This window comes from Hyaena hyaena, unplaced genomic scaffold (genome assembly GCF_003009895.1).
Source record: "Hyaena hyaena isolate Hyena2069 unplaced genomic scaffold, ASM300989v1 scaffold_1351, whole genome shotgun sequence".
In the NCBI taxonomy this organism is placed as follows: domain Eukaryota; kingdom Metazoa; phylum Chordata; class Mammalia; order Carnivora; family Hyaenidae; genus Hyaena; species Hyaena hyaena.
Genome location: NW_024081979.1, coordinates 115,312 through 132,941, shown reverse-complemented (window position 1 = coordinate 132,941; position 17,630 = coordinate 115,312). Strand labels below are relative to the sequence as shown.

Sequence of the window (17,630 nt, the reverse complement as noted above, 5' to 3'; positions counted from 1 at the left end):
GTGTCTGGTCGGAAGTTTCCCCGTGGCACCCAGCGGTAACGGCCTGCTCTCCGCAGCCTGTGCACATCGGGCGTGGTGCGGCTCCACATCAACAGCTGGCTGGAGGTGGGCTTCTGCCTGCCACATAAGATCCACTGCGCTGCCGCCAGCCTCCTCCCACCCGAGGCCATCGAGCGGAGCCTGAAGGCCATCCGGTGAGCGCCTGCCCCACCCCTCGTGCCCTTCGGGCCTCGTCTTAGCTTCTGCCTTCTGCCTGAGGCTTTGCTGGTTCTGTCTGAGAATTCTCTTTTCCTCTTTCTGCCACAGGAACTGGCCAGCAAGGTTCTACTGTTGTATAGAAATAAAAACACATATTTTGGGATCTGGTTTGGTCCAGAGATGACCAACCCCAGGATTCCCCTGAGCCTTCCTGGGCATGGCCTGGGGTCCCGTGCCAAGGGTCTTCGCCTCAGGCCTGGGCAGGGCTATAGGGACCAGACACCCTGGCGGGAAGCCAGACTCTAGAAGGGGTTTTGTCATCACAGCAGTGTTCACTGGACCTCTTGAATTTGAATCAGAACTTTTGGGAACTCAGTCACTTAATGTAACTGATTTCCTGCAAGGAAAGAGCTAAGCTTGGTGTACACACACACACACACACACACACACACACACACACACACACCGCCCCCCCACCCCCCCACCCCCGTATGTCCACCAAGTTTCTTCCCTTAGAGATTTTTATAAGTAAAAAAGAAATGTGGGCACATGACAGCAAACTTGGCAGTGAGAGAAAGCAAGGCACCACCTAGGCCGGCCTCCCTCCCTCGCCTAATCTGTGCTCCAAGTCCACATCTTTCCTCCTGGGCTTCCTTGCTGAGTACATTTTTATGTAGTTCTATTCATAGTCTGTGGTGAGGATTTTGCTTTTCCCGCATTTGGGACTCTTTCCTTAGAAAAGAGTCATGGATTTTTTCAATCAACAAACGTTTGCAGGTCAATCCCAGAGGTGGGAGATGGAGTTTGGTCCAAGGGCCTCCTGTTTTGTTCTCATTCGTTTTTTCTGAAGGTGACTGTAATCCTTGTGGCTCCCTAAAGGCCCTAGACACACTGTCCTTCTCTCCTTCTGGCGGCCCCTTCTCCCTGGTTCAGTGTCTGCGTGCTCAGGGGTGCATGCCAGGGCGGAGGCCCGGCTGCTCACGTGTCCTGCTGACCTGTGACTCTGCGCCGCAGTCCCTACCATGCCCTGCTGCTGCTCAGTGATGAGAAGTCGCTGCTGGCCGAGCTCCCGCTCGACTGCTCCCCGGCCCTGGTGCGTGTGATCAAGACCACGTCCGCCGTGAAGAATCTGCAGCAGCTGGCCCAGGATGCAGACCTGGCCTTGCTTCAGGTAACCCCCTGGGGGCCTGGGAAGAGCCCCGAGTGCAGGGGAATGGCTGGGGGGAGAGGGGGACATGTCAAAACACGCGGCCCCCGGCTGAAGGTAGGGGGTCCGGGTGTTAGGAAAGCAGGCTGCCTGTGTGCTGCGTCCCCGTGTCCCTGGCTCCACCGTGTGGCCTGCCGTGGCAGGATGGATTGTTCCCAGGTTGGCTCCAAGTTCTAGAATCTGAGGCAGGCCTGGCTTCAGGGCAGGCTCTGTGAACTGGCTGTGGGACTGACGTGGTCCCCGTGTCCAAGGGTTGTGAGGCGTGAGGCCCTCCGGATGCCGGGTGACTGGGCCCTGGAGGACAGGCTGCCAGGGCTAGGGGCATGCAGGGTGTCGTCGTGTGAGCAGCCAGGACCACATCTCCCCTTGGCTGGTGTGGGAGGTGAGTGCAGGAAATTCGGTCGAGAGCCCGTGTGCAGAACAGGGACCTAACCTCGTGTGCATGCAGGCCTATGTTCTGTGTGAGGTGCTCCCTCCTGCCAAGCCATGTGCTTGCGGGCTGCCGTTTCTGATGGGGTAGAGGGCCCCTCCGTCCTGGCTGCCATCTGGTTGGAGCCTGGGTTGGGGCCAGGGAGTGAAGAGAAGCACAGAGAGAAGTTGGAGGCCCTGGGACAGGGTGCCTTCCAAGTGATAGCCCCAGGGCGAGACCCGGGTCTGGTGATAGTGCGCACCATGTGGCCACCAGGGGGCAGCAGGACCTGGCCGGAGCAGCAGCTCTCTCAGGTGGGGGAGGAAGATGTGAGGCCGGCCTGCCTGGGCCCTCTGGGGGGCGGAGTGCTGTCTGTGGTTTTGGCCCTTGGCAGTGTGTAGGAGCTTGACTCTCAGGCCTTGGCTTCTCAAAGCAGCCTTTTTGGATTCTGCCATCCCGAATAAGTCCTTCCCAGTTTCTACCCCATGGTCTTTGTCTGCCCCTTGAGAGAGTTTATTTGGTTGTGTTGTTGTGCATCTGGGCTCATAGACAAGGTGGGACTCAGGATCACGTCCCGCTCACCTTCATAGCATCCACGAGACGGAACCTTCAGTGTTTGGGCCGTTTTGTACACACCGCAGAGCTTGTGTTCTGACCAGTACAGGCTGAGCTTTCAAAGCTTTCAAGTTTCTCGGTCTCTTTGGACAAAGACAAAGCTTAGTGATACCCCTTCGCCGCCCGCCCTGCCAGCCCTGCCTTGCCACGGAGAGGCTGTTGTTTCCTTCCATAACCCTCCACACTGAGCCCGCTTCAGATCAGGGTTTCCTGCTGGTGTGGCCCAGTGGAGGCCCCATGAAGAGCAGAGGCTGGCCGAGCCTAGTGGGAGCCTCAAGCATGAATGGCCCCCTGGAGGGATGTCCGCTTAAGTCATGTTTCCAAGGCATCTGGCCAGCTCAGTCAGGAGAGCATGTGAATCTTGATCTCGAGGTCATGAGTTTGAGCCCCATGTGGTGTATAGAGGTTACTGAAGAAGAAATAAAGTCTTAAATAACTCTTGTTTAATCCCAGGCAAAGTAAATATTTTGGGGCTTTTTTGTTGTTGTTGTTTTAATCTAATCTGTTTTTATTTTATTTATTTATTTTGAGAGAGGGCAAGTGGGGGAGGGTCAAAGAGAGAGAGACAGAGAATCCCAAGCAGGCTCCACTCTGTCAGCACAGAGCCTGACATGGCGCTGGGTGTCACAACCGTGAGATCATGACCAGAACGGAAATCGAGTCAGATGGTTAACTGAGCCCCCCCAGGCTCCCTTTGTTCCGTACATACAGTATTAGTTTGGTTTCAGGTGTGCCGTCCGTATTTTACTCTGCTCATCGAGATAAGTGCACTTTCAATCCCCTTCACCTATTTCATCCCACCTACCTCCCCTATTTTGGGCTTTTTTTAATCTTGATAAATTAACATGATGTTTAAAGATTTGTATAACTCACAAATTGTAAGCACTGCGATCCTGTATCTCCGAGTAACCACAGTAGATTCCTCCAGATTTTTTATGTGTATAAATTAACACAGTGTCCATTTCTCATGATGGGCTTAGTAATGGCCCCCCAGGTCTTCGCATCCTGATCCTCAGGTCTTATGGATGCACCCTCACATGAGACTTTGCAGAGGTGATAAAGGATCTTGATATGGACGGTAACCTGAGTTGTCCTTATAAGAAGTGGGCAGAGGATGTGACCCTGGAAGCAGAGACTGGAGGGATGTGGCCACATGCACATGCCAAGGAAGGCTGCCGCTGCAGGAGGCAGTCTCCGGGGAGAGTGGTCCTGCTAACAGCCACACCACACCCTGTGATCTGAGTTAGACCTCTGGTCTCTAGAACGGCACTCGGGCTGCATGGAGCAGTTGGGGGGGGGGGTGCACATTATGGGGGAGGGTGATGGCAGGTAGAAGAAGATGGGCGTGTCCTTGCTTCGGAGTGAGCTTCAGTGGGACTTGGGATGAGAGACAGGAGCGGTAAGTGAAGGAACTGAAATTTCTGCCGTGTTGGCAGTGGTGGTGCCTGTTTGCCAAGATGAGATGGAGGTGGACTTAGCAGTATCCCTGGTCTTGTGTGTGGGTTGAGGTGACTCGCCCACTTGGGGACACTCTGTGACGGCACAGAGGGGCAACAGGCTCACCTGGGTGATGCAGAATTAGAAATGCTCAGTGTGGGGGCACCTGGGGGGCTCTGTCAGTTAAGTGTCCGACTTTGGCTCAGGTCATGGTCTCACAGTTTGTGAGTTCAAGCCCCGTGTCAGGCTCTGTGCTGACGGCTTCAGAGCCTAGAGCCTGCTTCGGATTCTGTGTCTCCCCTTTTCTCTGCCCCTCCCCTGCTCGTATTTTATGTGTGTCTTTCTCATAAATAAACATTTTTAAAAGTTTTTAAAAACTGCACAGTGCCTTGCCCTGAAAGGCTGCAGTGCCGCACGCTCAGACCTGGGCTCCCCTCTTGAAGTTGGAAGGAATTCCTGGCATCTTCGTCTGTCTGTGGCCCATCTGGTCTGAGCAGCCAGGAGAGCCGGGCAGTGGAATGTGGTCCGGGGATGCCAGGACACACAGGGACGGGTGCAGGAGGTGTAGGACAGGTTCATGTGACCCACGCCCATTGCCATGTGGAGACCCGTCCCCATGCTGGGGTCCTGGTGGGAGCAGGGTGCTGGCCTCTGCCAGGTTGTCCAGCCAAGGCCCTTGTTCAGTGTGATCACCTCACACGTACCCATGCTCATGGGACCTCTCCTCAGTGTCAGCCTGGACAGCACCGGGTCCTAAACCGCACACCAGCCAGTGATGATCAGGCTTGTGTGCGTGCTGTGCCAAGCTCCTTGGGGGGGGCTGGCCCGAGGCAGGGTTGTCCCAGCCCCCACTGCCTGCAGGTTTTCCAGCTCGCGGCTCACCTGGTGTACTGGGGCAAGGCCATCATCATCTACCCGCTGTGTGAGAACAACGTCTACATGCTTTCTCCCAACGCCAGCGTGTGTCTGTGAGTACCTCTGGCCGCCGGAGCCCCGGACTGTGCTGCTCTGCTCAGCTGGGCCCTTGCTTGGCCTCTGCTGTGTCCAGGCCCCAATTCTGGCCTGACCCAGTACTGAGTGGCCCGCCCTGGGCGTGTGCTCTTCTGGCATTCCGAGCTTCCACGCAGGGCCTGTGCTCCTCCACATCCGCTGGCCGGTGGGGTCTGGACAGGGTGCCTGGGTGGGGGTCGGAGCCTCGGTCTTGACCTGGGGGAGCTCAGAGGGGCTGTGGCCTGTGCCCATGGCTCCTGGTGCCCCTCAAGGGAAAGCGTCTGGGCTCTGCCCTCACTGCACCCGTCCTAGGCCACCTGCTGTGCTGAGCCTTCCTGCTGCCCGCCCTGAGCTCACAGCGAGGGCTCAGACGCCATGAGATGATGGCGAGGCCTGCTGAGCTCACGGGCACGCCCGCCTCCCCCGTCCCCAGGTTCTCTCCGCTGGCCGAGCAGTTCACCCGACAGTTTCCAGCTCACGACCTGCCGTCTGTCCTTGCTAAGTTCTCCTTGCCCGTCTCCCTGTCAGAATTCAGGAACCCCCTCGCCCCCCCGGTGCAGGAGGTAAGTCACAGGAGTCCTGGTGTCCGTCCCTCACCCCAGAGCCCCCAGTGCTGCTGCACCCTCAGCCTTGGTTTGGGGGAGGGGGGGCTGCCTCTGTAGGCGCCACGTGCCGTGCCGAGGCGACCAAAAAGCTGGCTCCCCAGCCGGGCCACCTGCAGACACTTGGGCAGTCCCACGCCCCCCACCCCCACTCTGGTGGAGCCCACCCTGGCTGTGTGAGTGGTTCTCGGGGTTACAACACAGTCAGTAGGCCCAGATGGCAGGAGAGTGGTGACCTTTCCTGGGGGCAGGGGTGGGGTGGAGACTCAGCTTTGTTTTCACTGAACTTGGGCCCTGCCGTCCTTCTCTCTCCCCTCCGTGGTCCAGGTGACCACAGGGTATGTGGGTCTAAGTTCTGGGCTCACTGGTCCCTAGAATCGCCTTGTCCAAGAGGGATCTGGAGACGACAGGCCTGGAACAGGACCCAGTGGGCCTGGGGCAAGGTGAGGGCCAAGGTGAGGGCCAGGTGGGGTTGCTGAGTGTGGCAAGGGCTCGTCCAAGGAGGTGTGGGGCTTGTGGTCTGGGGGCAGCCTGGACCCGACGACAAGGCTCTGCCTGCCTCCCCTCTGCTGAATGCCTGGCGCTCTAGAACCCTGGGCAGGGGCCGAGCACAGAGCCAGGATGGGGAAGGTGTTGGGGATGGGGCTACGTGTTCTCAAGGCTTCGGCTTCCAGAGTAAAGTATTTGTTTTCATAAGTGACCGATCTCTTCAGTGAAACCAGTTCTTCCAGGCAGACCCTTTCCTTTCTCAAGTTGTGAATGAGATGGAGACCCAGGTTCTTGAGTTCATTTGGATGTTGAGTGTGACAGTTCCAAAGGCCGGCCTTCCCGGGCCCTTTGGTTTCCGGGAACTGCCAGGCTGTGCCCGCTGAGTAAAAGACACACTTTGCATCTGTGGCCCAGCAGAAGCTTCCTAATGGTCTGGACGGTGGATGGATTTTCCAGGCCGTGCCTGGGGGGCCGCCCTGTCCCTTGTCAAGAGACCCAGACGGAGCTAGGCTTGGTCCTGCACAGTCCCAGGCGGAGGCCTTTTTCTTCTTCTTCTTCTCCTTCTCCTCCTCCCCCTCCCCCTTTTAATTTACTTCTTCATCTTCTTTTTTTTAAATTAAAAATTTTTTTTTGAGAGCGATAGAGACAGTGTGAGCAGGGGAGGGGCAGAGAGAGAGGGAGACACAGAATCTGAGGCAGCTCTAGGCTCTGAGCTGTCAGCACAGAGCCTGACACGGGGCTCAAACCCACGAACCGTGAGATCATGACCTGAGCGAAAATTCGGACACTCAACCGACTGAGCCACCCAGGCACCCCGTCGTCTTCTTTTTTAATGTTTACATCTGAAAGGCAGAGAGAGAAAAAGCAGGGGAGGGGCAGAGAGAGAGGGAAACACAGAATCTGAAGCAGGCTCCAGGTTCCGAGAGGTTAGCATACAGCCCCATATGGGGCTCGAACAAATGAACCGTGAGATCATGACCTGAGCCAAAGTTGGATGCTTAACCGACTGAGCCACCCAGGTGCCCCTGAGGCCACCTTCTTGTCACACCTCCTGTTTTGGGGCCTGGAACGTGCTCTTGAGTGCTTGTGAAGCCTCTTTGGTTTATTTCTTGATTTTAAGTTGTTATTTCACAGTCCTCTTCAATTTTATTTGGTTTGACCAGGTCATAAGTTGCCCAGGGTACATCCCTATTTCCATTCCCGGTCAGCCATCCTCTCCCAGGAGGGGACCCCCCTCCCCCCACCTCTGGTCAGGCAGATACGTGTGTCTGAGAGCATGGACCTCGCTGCTTACCCATGCTTCAGCCATGTCTGCATAGGGCTCCTCACTGCCCCTGGTCAGGTGGCCGCCCCTGGAAAGGTGGCCGTCTCAGGACCACACACTCATCACAGCTCCCTGTCCTTGGGCTGGCCCCCAGGTTGACCCAAGGAGAGGACTTTTCAGAGCAGTGTCCAGGCCACTGCAGGGAGCTCCCCTAGGCCTGGCTCTGTGTGGTGGGGCCGTGAGCAACAGGGCTGAGTGGCCTGGGCGAGACCAGGCAGAGCAAGGGCCCCTGTGCAGTCAGTCCCGGTCCTCAGCTCTGGGCACTCAAGGCCCGGCGCCAGGGTGGCCCAGGTTTGGGGCGGGAGGCGGGGGGGCTACTTGCAGGCTGCCAGCAGCCGAGAGCTCCTTTTCAGAAATGCGGAACCTTGTATTCTGGGGTGGGGTCCCTGAAGCTCGTGTAGTCCTTACATCTGGGATGACTTGTGGGGGTCATGTCTTGGGTCATAGCTTCCCGTCCTCCCTGGAGGGGAACAGGGCAGTGGCGGGGGCCCAGCCTTCCCCTGACCCCGCCTGCCACGCCGGGCCTCACACTGTATCTCATGCAGACCCAGCTCATTCAGATGGTGGTGTGGATGCTACAGCACAGGCTCCTGGTGCAGCTGCACACGTACGTGTGCCTGATGGCCTCGCCCAGTGAGGACGAGCCCCACCCCCGCGAGGACGATGTCCCCTTCACCGCCAGGGTCAGCGGCCGCAGCCTCAGCACACCCAACGCCCTCAGCTTTGGTTCCCCAAGTAGGAGCCCCCCGCCCCGGGCATGTGTCTGGTGGGTGGCGGTAGCATCTGGGAGGGTACTGGGGAGTGGCAGCCAGGATCCCAGCACAGGCGCTGCTGGGAGTGCCTGAGGCACCTTCACATGGCCATACGTGCACACGCACCCACCCCTCGTGTGGACAGCTGGGTGCTCCCACAGAGAGCCTCCCTTGAAGGAGGACAGGAGAGCCCTCTCCCTGACCTCCCTGCACCTCTGGGCTCCTGAGCAGGAACGTGCTCGAGTCAGGAGCAGCCGGGGATCAGAGCAGATTTCCCACCGTCACTGGAAGGTCACAGTTGAGACCACTGTGCCCGGGCCTATGAGGAGAAAGTGACTGTCATAGTCCCTTGTTTAAAGAGCCGTTGTGGCCACAGCATGCGCCAGGTGCCCAGGCCCAGTGCAAGGGTCCTGTCCACGTCGGGTGGCAGGGCTGGCATGGGCAGGCCTGCCTTGTGCTGTGGGGGTGGGCCTTGCCAGCGGACCCCCGGTGGGCACAGATGGCACAGCGGGGGTGTGTTTGGGGGGTCGGCCGCTCCCTGACCCGTGGCCACCCACAGCCAGCAGTGACGACATGACCCTCACCAGCCCCAGCATGGACAACTCCAGTGCGGAGCTCCTCCCCAGTGGGGACTCCCCGCTGAACAAGAGGATGACAGAGAACCTGCTGGCCAGCCTGTCGGAGCACGAGCGGGCGGCCATCCTCAGCGTGCCTGCAGCCCAGAACCCCGAGGACCTGCGCATGTTTGCCAGGTGGGGGCACGGTGACCAGTGGGGCGGGCCCGGTTCTAGGGGCGGGTGGAACAGGAAGTGGACGGGTACTTGCCCAGCACAACCCCAACTGAAATCCGTTGATGACAGACGGTGGCGTCTCAAGCACTGCGTGTCCCCGCCTGGCAGGAATGCTGTCGCTGAGACACTGGTGCCTTGGACTCTGGGGGTCCCTCCAGGGCTTCCTGGGTGTTTCTTGTCTCTTCTGCGGAAGCAGCAGCAGGTTCTCATCCTCATGGGGGTTGGCAGCGGTTTCCCCGCCCGCTGTGGGAAAGCTCTTGGCCCAGGGAGGGGTGGTGTCCCGGCTCCCCCACATCATTGGTGGCAGATTTCGCCAGACTCAGCTTTGACTGGGGGGCTCTGCAGGTGTGTGGTTTGCTGGGTGAGGCGAGCAGGCCGTCAGTTAAGAACCGCAGGCCGGGCGACTCGTTGCAGCCAACCCCACGACAGATCGCCCCTAGAGCAGTGACCCCACAGGGTCCCTAGCCGTGTGGGACTCGCTGCCAGAGCAGCGTGCAAAAGAGAAGCTGCACAGACCTGTCCCCTGCACCTCCTCGCCCGCGTCAGGGTGCTGGGGGTGGGCAGGACGCTCCGGCCCCGGTGGCTCCAGGCGGGAGACTAGCCATGTGTCCTCACGGACCCACTTCAGGGGACCTTACCTGCCTCTGCTGGGGACGGAAGTACAGATGGCTGCCTCCCAGAGGCCCCGAGATCCCCACCAGTGGCTGTTAGGACAGAGGTCACCTGGGTTCATGCTGCCCTTCCCCCACCCCCCAGGCTCCTGCACTACTTCCGGGGCCGCCACCACCTGGAGGAGATCATGTACAACGAGAACACGCGGCGCTCCCAGCTGCTCATGCTCTTTGACAAGTTCCGCAGCGTGCTGGTGGTGACCACCCATGAGGACCCAGTCATCGCCGTGTTCCAGGCACTGCTCCCGTGAGGAGGCCAGAGAAAGGAGGCAGCGAGAGGCTGCCGCCAGCGGCGGGGGTGCTGGGCTCCCCCTGGCCCTGGGCTTCCCACCCCAACACCGGGCTGAGCCCTCTCGTCCCTGAGGCCTGACTTCAGTCCAGCAGCAGCCTTGGGCCCCCTGTCCACCGGGTTCTCTCTCGTCTGGTCCTCGAGGCAGCCTGGATGTCTGAGCCGAGACGGCGAGGCCTGCAGCCGGAGGGTGTCGGGGACGCAGGATCGCGCCTCAGAGGCAGGCCTGCAGTTTCCCCGCACCCAGACTTGGGCCAAGCGTTTCTCTCAGACCCTCCTCCCGACCCTGTCCTCATTCTCTGACCCCATCCATCGCTGCCTCCCCACGGCCACGCTGGGGGATACACGGAAATATGACCCGCCCCCCCCCCCGAGGGCCAGGAGCACCTGAGTGCCACGCCCTCACCACAGCCCTTTGTTAGCTGCCAGGAGGCTCATGACCAGGCTGTCACTCCCTCTTTGACGCCTGATACACCAGGGACTGGGCTGATGCCCATCCCTGGGGGGAATCTGCACTGGTACATGCTACCCCCCTCGCACAGGCCCGAGGAGCAATGCGCCCCAGCCTCCTGCGCACAAACAGCCCCCAGCGCCCTGTCCTGGAGGAAGAGTGGCGGCAGGCGTGTGCCGGCTGCTGCAGGGAGCTCTGGCAGAGGTGCAAGCAATACTGTTTTCTAGACGTAAAGCATTTATTTGGTTTTTAAACAATTAAAAAGCCTTGTCCGAGCAGGCCCTTGCTCAGGCCTGTGCATTCTGTTCAGCCGCTCTGTCCACCACACTGACCCAGGGGCTGCCCCGGATGTAGAAGCGCAGGGGCTTCTGGGCCCACTCTCCTGCGTGGCCAATGCCCACTCGGGCTGCTGCTACCACGGCTGGCTCCCTGGACTCTGGGGGGCTGCGCTCCAGCCACACAGCCTCGTCCGTGGCCAGGTCCCGCTGATCGAAGCTCTTGTCGATGGCCAGGGCCTGGCATAGCTTGGAAGGGCCGCTGCACAGCTCACGGTCTTTGAGGGGTCGGCCCGCAGCGCCCTTGCGGACGGTGCTACGAAGCCGCCGCATGGTCTCCAGGCCCCCCAGGGGCTCCAGCGCTCGCAGCAGGACGCACGCACCGTCCCCTGTGGGACAGACAGGCAGCCTAGAACGCCACGTCTCCCCAGGTTGTCACCCTCCGTCCCCGGGGTTTGTGCAGTGCTACAGGTGTGATGCGGCTGCCTTCCCAGGCACCCCTGCGCTCACTGTCCCGATTCTGTACCTCCACCTTCTGCCTGCAGGACACCCCCCCCCCCCCCCCCCCCCCCCCCCCCCCCCCCCCCCCCCCCCCCCCCCCCCCCCCCCCCCGCCATGAGGCCTGAGTGCCTGAGCACCACTTAGGGAGAACCTATTTCACAAACAGCACAAGGCGTGCTTGGAGTCAGCCTCCTCTCTGGCTTCCTCTGGTCTGGTGACTGGCACCAACTGCAAGGCTGGCAGAGGGAACCCCAGCGAGCCAGCTGTCTGTGAGCACGGGCATCCCACCAGGAAGCTCGGAGCTGAGACCTGGCCCCGATGCTGACTCGGCCCCAGGGTGTCCCATTCACCTCATGTCCTTGGAATCTGTTGGGCAAGCTGGAAGGTCAGCTCAGAGCAGCCACCAGCGTGCTCATGGTGCTGGCAGAGCCCCCACCCTGTGACTGTGAAGAGCCTGGGCAGGAAGAGATGCCAACATAGCCCCTCACCTCCTTCCAGCCCGGGATCTCTGTGCATCAGTCCATGCTACTTTAAGGTGTTGGGAGTTTTTTTGTTTTTTTAATTTTTAGGTAATCTCTACATCCAGTGCAGGTCTCGAACTCACAGCCCATGGATCAAGAGTCAGATGCTCCACTGACTGAGCCAGCCAGGTGCTCACTCCAAGCTACTTTAGAGACCAGAGACCGCAAATGGCTACCCTGGGCCCAGGGGCTCGCTCGAGACAATGCCTCTCCCCAAATCCCCTCAGTCCTGCATGGCTGGGGGCAGCGATTACCTGGACCCTAGCTGGAGGAGCCCTGACCCTCCGGCCAGGGTGCTCTCCTGACTTGGCCCGCCCCCACCACCAGGGGGTCTGAGAGGCTCAGGCGGCCAGGCCGGTTTCCACTCTTGGCCTTTGGCCACCAGGTCCTCCCCAGCAGCACCTGGGAGCCCCGAGTGGTTAGAGCAGCCACGCTCTCTCTCGTGGCCAGCAGCTGGCAAGTGTTGGGGGTTTTGTGACCAGATGTCCCTTAACCAACCAGTTTTCCAAGGATCTCCGTATATACTCGGAGCAAGCAAAACCTCAAGTTCCCGTGCCTCTGAGTTTCCTGGCCTCTCTCAGCCCACCGTCCTCACGGTGCCCTGTGGGTGCCACGCGTGTCCCTCAGTGTCTCACTGAGCCCCTGCACGTGGGGCGATGGAGCAGCCTGTCCCTCTGTCCCCATGCCCTTTCCTGGGATGCATCTGGGTCCCACATCCTGACAAACACATGACACACTAATCTGTTCCCACCAAGTCCCCCCCCACCCTCCCCTGCTAGTCCTCGGTCTCTGCCACCTGCCTTCCTGGTCACTTCTGTGCCACCTCCACACTGAGGGCAGGCAGGCAGCGACCACGTGCTCGGCCTCCCCTCTCCCTCCCTCTCCCTGCATGACCTTTGGCCCCAGTGTCTGCACCTGAGTGGTTTCCTGTCCCCCTGACCTGGAAGTTTCTGAGCCGTCTCGGTCATGTGTCCAAAAAGTGATGTGCTGCCTCCCGCGTCTGCCCTGTCCACTGCACTTACCCCACCCCCACCCTAGAAGTCCAGGCTTCTCCCCTTCCTTGTTGACCATGACCCCAGGCATCACTAGATTCATTCTCTCTTCTTGTTTTGAGTTCAGTCCCACGTCACAAGAGGGGGTTGGTTCTATGGCCAAAGAAAAGCCAGACAACCCCAATGAGCTCTCCAGAGTGACGAGGCCCGACCCTCTGGGGCCGTCCCCCCCATCCTCTGACCTCCAGTCACCCGGCTTTACTCGGCACCTGCTTTATGCTGGGCATGGGACCAATCCCGGGGCCCCTGTGGCTCTGATGCTGGATGGGCCCAGCTGTCCACTCTGTGCAATCACAGCTTCCAGGCCACTGGAGTCACCCAGCAAATGCACGTAACACAGAGCATAGCAGATGCCAAGCCTCTTCGTGGTCTCCCAGGGCATCTGCTCTCTTTGCGGCGGGCAGGAGGCGGCTCCGCAAATACACAGATGTTGCGACGGGCTAGTCAAGAGTGGGCCCGGCGGCCCCGCCCCTGCTCGTAGTGCCTCCGGCAGGACAACGCTGTTGGTCCTTTTAAGCACAGGCCTTCCAGAAAGCAGCCAGCTGCTCATAAGGAACAAAAGCCGCCCAGAGGAGGTCCCACAGGGTACGTGGGTTCTCCTGGGAGCCCTGGACCAGCATCGCTCCACTGGGCACTACAGTGTTTGGGACCAGGTGATTTCGCATGATGGAGGCCAGCCTGTGCCTGTGAGCTATCCAGCATCATGCTGGCCTCACCTGCTAGATGCCAGTAGCGTGTACCCAGCTGGGATGACATGTCTCTGGACACTGCCTCATGGTTCCCCTCCCCCCCCCCCAGGTGGCAGAACCTGCCCTAGTTGAGACCAACCGGTTCAGACCCTGTAACTGACCACCTGGCAAGACTCTGGCCTGAGCCCCACTCAACCCAAACTGATTTCACCCTTGTTTCCCCACAGCCAGGCCCCCCACAGGTCTACTCTGGGCCATGGGTGACACAGCCTTTGAGCTCTGTGACCACAGGTGGCCTTGTGGGACCTGTCTGCTCTGTGTTCAGGTCAACCCGTGACCTCTATCCCATGGGGGACAGAGGCACCTGTAAGCACCCTGTCATTGTAGCCAGAATTCCTAAAACCAACCTAGCTTAGCAACGACCTCCTCCTTGATCAGATGCCTGGTCCAGCCTGGTCTTCCCAGGGGGCTCCCGGTTGGCAGCTGAGGGGACTCTGCCCACGGACTCTGCTCACCTCGGCTGGAGACGTTCATGCAGAAGTACATGCCATAGATGATATACACGTACAGGGTTCCGGGCTTCATGAACATGCCACGGTTGCGGGGGGTCTGCCGGCCGCCCCTCGAATGGGCAGCCTCATCCTCTGGCCCTAAGTACGCCTCCGTCTCCACAATGCGGCCGCGGAGCTCTGTGCCATCATCAAGTCGCCGGACCAAAACCTATGGGCAATCAGTGTGCTCAGAGCAGCAAGGGTCAGGGGCTCAACTGTGGCAGCTCACAGCTCAGGCCTCATCTCCCTGTTCAAGAGGCACCAGGGCACCCAGGTCCAAACCAGGCTCCCTACTGTCCCCTCGGTCCTGCTCAACCCCCTGGACCACAGGCCCTGCCCACTAAGTGTCCTGTCCCCAGGTAGCAGCTATCTCGAGCTCTGGCCAGGGCTGGGTTGGAAAGCCGGCACCAGTGACTTCGTGCACTTCAAGTCTCCTCAGTAGGGCCCTCCATCTCCTTGCCTCCTCCTCCCCACGAACCCCTTAGACTTCAATGCTTAGCCCAGTGCAGGGTGGTGTGGAGGGCACAGGGCCCCCATGCTCTCGCCACACAGCTGCCTAGATGCCCAGAGCCTGTGTAGCCCCCTGCCCCTGGGCTGAACCACAAAGGACTGTCCTACTTAGCTCCCACCCACCTAGCTCTGATGGGCATTTCTGAGTGGCCCGTGGGGCCCCTGGCCTGGACCACAGCCCTGGGCACAGTCAGCTCCACGAGGAGTGGGTCAGTGGAGGCAGTACGCCCAGAGGACGAGCCAACCGCAGCCGGCACCCTGGGCAGGGGTGGGGGACAAGGGGAGCAGGGGGCAGTTGCCAGGGGCTATCACCAGAGGGCAGGTGCTCTCGGGTCGACGGGGCGCCTAGGAGAGCAGCCCAGGCTGCAGCGGAACCGGGGTCGGTGGAGTGCCGAGCGTGCCAGGGACCTGAGTCGTCAGCCTGAAGACTTTCCACTTATTCCCTGGCCACATGACATCACCTGTCCCAGGAATGCCCGTGCCAGGGGGACTGCAGGTTGGTCGAAAAACTCAGATCCCAGTTGTGCAGAGTGGCTTTTGGGGCTTGAAAAATAGATGCTGCACTGGGGGCCCCGGGTTGCCGGCGGCCCCAAGCAGGGCTCCACGGCGGAAGGCGTCTGGGCTCCGTCTGTTGTGCTCTGCTGCCGTGCTGCCTCCAACAGTCGCTGCTTTTTTTGCCCCAGTCTTCGAGAAAGCTGTAGTGGGAAGAGACAAAATAAATACTCTGAACAGGTTCTGTGGTGCAGTCAGACTTGAGTTCAAGGACCATGTCTGACTGCCTGCCTCAGCTGCAAAACAGGGGCGGGCAGCCACCTCGTGGGTTGTGGCAAGGTGCAAACAGAAGGCCATGCCTGACGTACTCGGGCCCGTGCTGGGCCCCAGACAGCCCTGCGGAATGAGGACAGGCTGTCGGCGGCAGTGTCAGGGTAGCCATTCTAATCCACGCGCACAAGATGCGCAGCCTGGTGGCAAAGGGCTGCCAAGCCTGGGGAGGGCAGAGTGGGCACCTGAGCCTCGGACAGGCGGGCCGGTTGGTTCCCTTGTTCCCGCTCATCACGTGGGCCCCAAACAAGCTTCTGATCTTGTTCCTTGAACCTGCCCTTTGCAAGGACCCTAACCAGGAATTTAAAAGCACAGCCACGACCTTGATGGGGCCTGGCCAAGGAACGGATTGCGTGGGGTTGTGTCTTCCACACTCCCTCCCAGCCTGCTGACACGGTACCATCCCCTCTCCAGAATGGCTCGGAAGGCCTGACACAACGGGTGGGTGAGCACCTGCCGACTGTCTTCTTTGTGCCACCCCAAGTGCTCAGCAACGACCCCTGGTGAGTCCCCAGCTGTCCTCTCTCATGACCCAGGATGTCATCTAACGATAAGGCACAAGCAGGGCGAAGGTGAGGTCTCTCAAGGGACTAGACACAGCCTCCCACCTGCTGCCACACAGCCTGAGAAACCTGACCACACAAGCTCAGCTGCTCGGAGGCCAGCTGCTCTAGGACAAGTGGGCTAAGGTGGAGGAGGCGGTGAGCACCGGGGCCTGGACACGCCCTGCTCAAGGGCTGGTCGTCAATAGCGCCCGCATCTCGGTGGCATGTGACGGACCCATTATTTTTAAACTAAGTGCTGACACTGCATTGTGAAAGGGGACCGCCAGGCTACTGAGAGTGGACACTGACGTGACCGTCTTTGCAGCCCAGCCTATCTGCCAGTACCCGCCGTGGGCTCGGGCGCTGGGACGCTGCCACTTGAGAGGTTGGCCCCCTGCCTGCCTCATGGCACTTGGGTCATTCTGGGTCAGCACTGTCAGCTGCACAGGGACTGAGTGAGGCTCAGCGAGAGGCCTCAGTTTCCCCATCACAGACCTAGAACCTGCATCTGCCTCACAGGCCTCTGTGGTGATGGTTTGGCCCCAGGGCTGAGTAGGGGGGTCCCCCTGCTGTTGCACCCAAGAGTGAGGACTGCCTCAAACTCTGTACCCGGGACCCTCACGTGCGTCCCTGGCACTGGTTACAGACGACAGTTCCCTGAACAAGGGGCCCCAGAAAATGACCTAAATGTCTGTGCCTCTGTTTTCTCACCTGTAGAAAAGTAACCAATGTCTGTCACACAAAGTTATGAGGATAAAATGAGAGAAGTCAGGTATGCACTTGGCTGGCATACAGCAAGCATTCAATGAATGTTAGGAAGAAACACCCTCGGGTTGCCTGGGTGGCTCAGGTCATGATTTCACGGTTCCATGAGATTGAGCCCCCACCCCCACCCCAGCAGGCTCTGCGCAGACACCCTGGAGCCTGCTTGGGATCCTCTCGCTCCTTCTCTCCGCCCCTCCCATGCTCTCTCTCTCAAAATAAATAAATCCACCTAAAAAAAAAAAAAAAACAAAAAACCACCCTCCACCTGGAATGTCTCCAGGCAAAACCTGGGGACAAGGGTCTCTTGTCAGAGTAGGTCCACCCAGCACAGGACAGGAAACAGCCTGGCCTGGATGTGGGGGTCCAACAGACCCACCCGCCCTCCATCAAAACCTGGGCAAACAAGAGGTTAGTAAGGACAGAGAGCATTTATGCTACTGTGACGGACACTGGAGCGAGGAGCGTGAGAAAGTGGCCCCCTGGGCCAACGCAGGGTCACTTCTGGAGCAGGCTGGCCCCTGGGGAGGGGATGTCCGAGCTGGGTCTGAGTGCACAACATTTAACCGGCGTCGGGGTCTCCTCCCAGCCCTCACTGGCGACCTCGGCCGGGTCTCGACCTTCCTAAGGGCAGATGGAGCAGCCGCGCCGGGGCCAACACGCCGGTGGGCGCTCGCGTGGGGACCGCAGCGCCCGTCGGGGGTCGGCGCGCACGTTACTGGCTTCCCCGGTTCTCGCTCAGCGGCCACTGGCTGTCCGTCTCCGGGGAGACTCTCGCCCCGGAGCCCGGTGCTCGGCCGTAGCGGGGCGGCCGCGCGCGGAGCCAGAAGCGCGCTCCCCGGCGCGCATACTCACCTGCGCCGCCCCGCGCGCGGGCATCGCGCGGCTCCGGGCGTACGGACCCCCGGCGGCGCGGCCCACCCTCCCCACCGAGGCGACCCCGGAAGTGCCGCCGGCGCCTGCGCGGAGGCGGACGGAAGCCTGGCTGGGTGGCGGCGAGCGGGGCGCGGATCCGCCCGCGGAGGAGGAGCCACGGGGCCTCCTCCCGTCCGGGACAAAGGCCCGGGGCGGCTGGGGCCGTTGTGGCGTGAAACCCGGGAGAAGGCGTCCGGGGTTGGGACGACCGCCCCCGCAGCCTGGCGCCTCCCGCAGTGACCGGCCTCCCGCCCCCATTTGC

At 60.3% G+C, this 17,630-nt stretch overlaps 2 protein-coding genes across 6 annotated transcripts in view; one reads left to right on the top strand and one right to left on the bottom strand.

The window, feature by feature from the left end:
* NPRL3 (NPR3 like, GATOR1 complex subunit) overlaps positions 1-10,505 on the top strand; it is a 39,777-nt gene extending 29,272 nt beyond the window's left edge. For 4 of the 5 annotated variants that reach the window (XM_039223402.1, XM_039223401.1, XM_039223399.1 and 1 more), the window contains 7 exons: positions 57-194; positions 1,213-1,369; positions 4,728-4,834; positions 5,290-5,419; positions 7,817-8,006; positions 8,583-8,775; positions 9,571-10,505. In XM_039223402.1, the coding sequence (XP_039079333.1) occupies positions 57-194; positions 1,213-1,369; positions 4,728-4,834; positions 5,290-5,419; positions 7,817-8,006; positions 8,583-8,775; positions 9,571-9,736 (1,081 nt within the window). In that variant the 3' untranslated portion in view covers positions 9,737-10,505. Of the gene's footprint in view, positions 1-56; positions 195-1,212; positions 1,370-4,727; positions 4,835-5,289; positions 5,420-7,816; positions 8,007-8,582; positions 8,776-9,570 lie in introns of those variants that run through there. The other variant, XM_039223403.1, reaches the window with a different exon arrangement.
* On the bottom strand, positions 10,442-17,249 carry MPG (N-methylpurine DNA glycosylase). The gene is made up of 5 exons (XM_039223405.1): positions 16,905-17,249; positions 16,403-16,423; positions 14,786-15,019; positions 13,779-13,983; positions 10,442-10,889 (listed from the first exon to the last, which is right to left on the bottom strand). Exons 1-5 carry the CDS (start codon positions 17,013-17,015, stop codon positions 10,513-10,515), a joined length of 948 nt encoding a protein of 315 aa, XP_039079336.1. The 5' UTR covers positions 17,016-17,249; the 3' UTR covers positions 10,442-10,512.
* Positions 17,250-17,630: the final 381 nt, after the last annotated feature.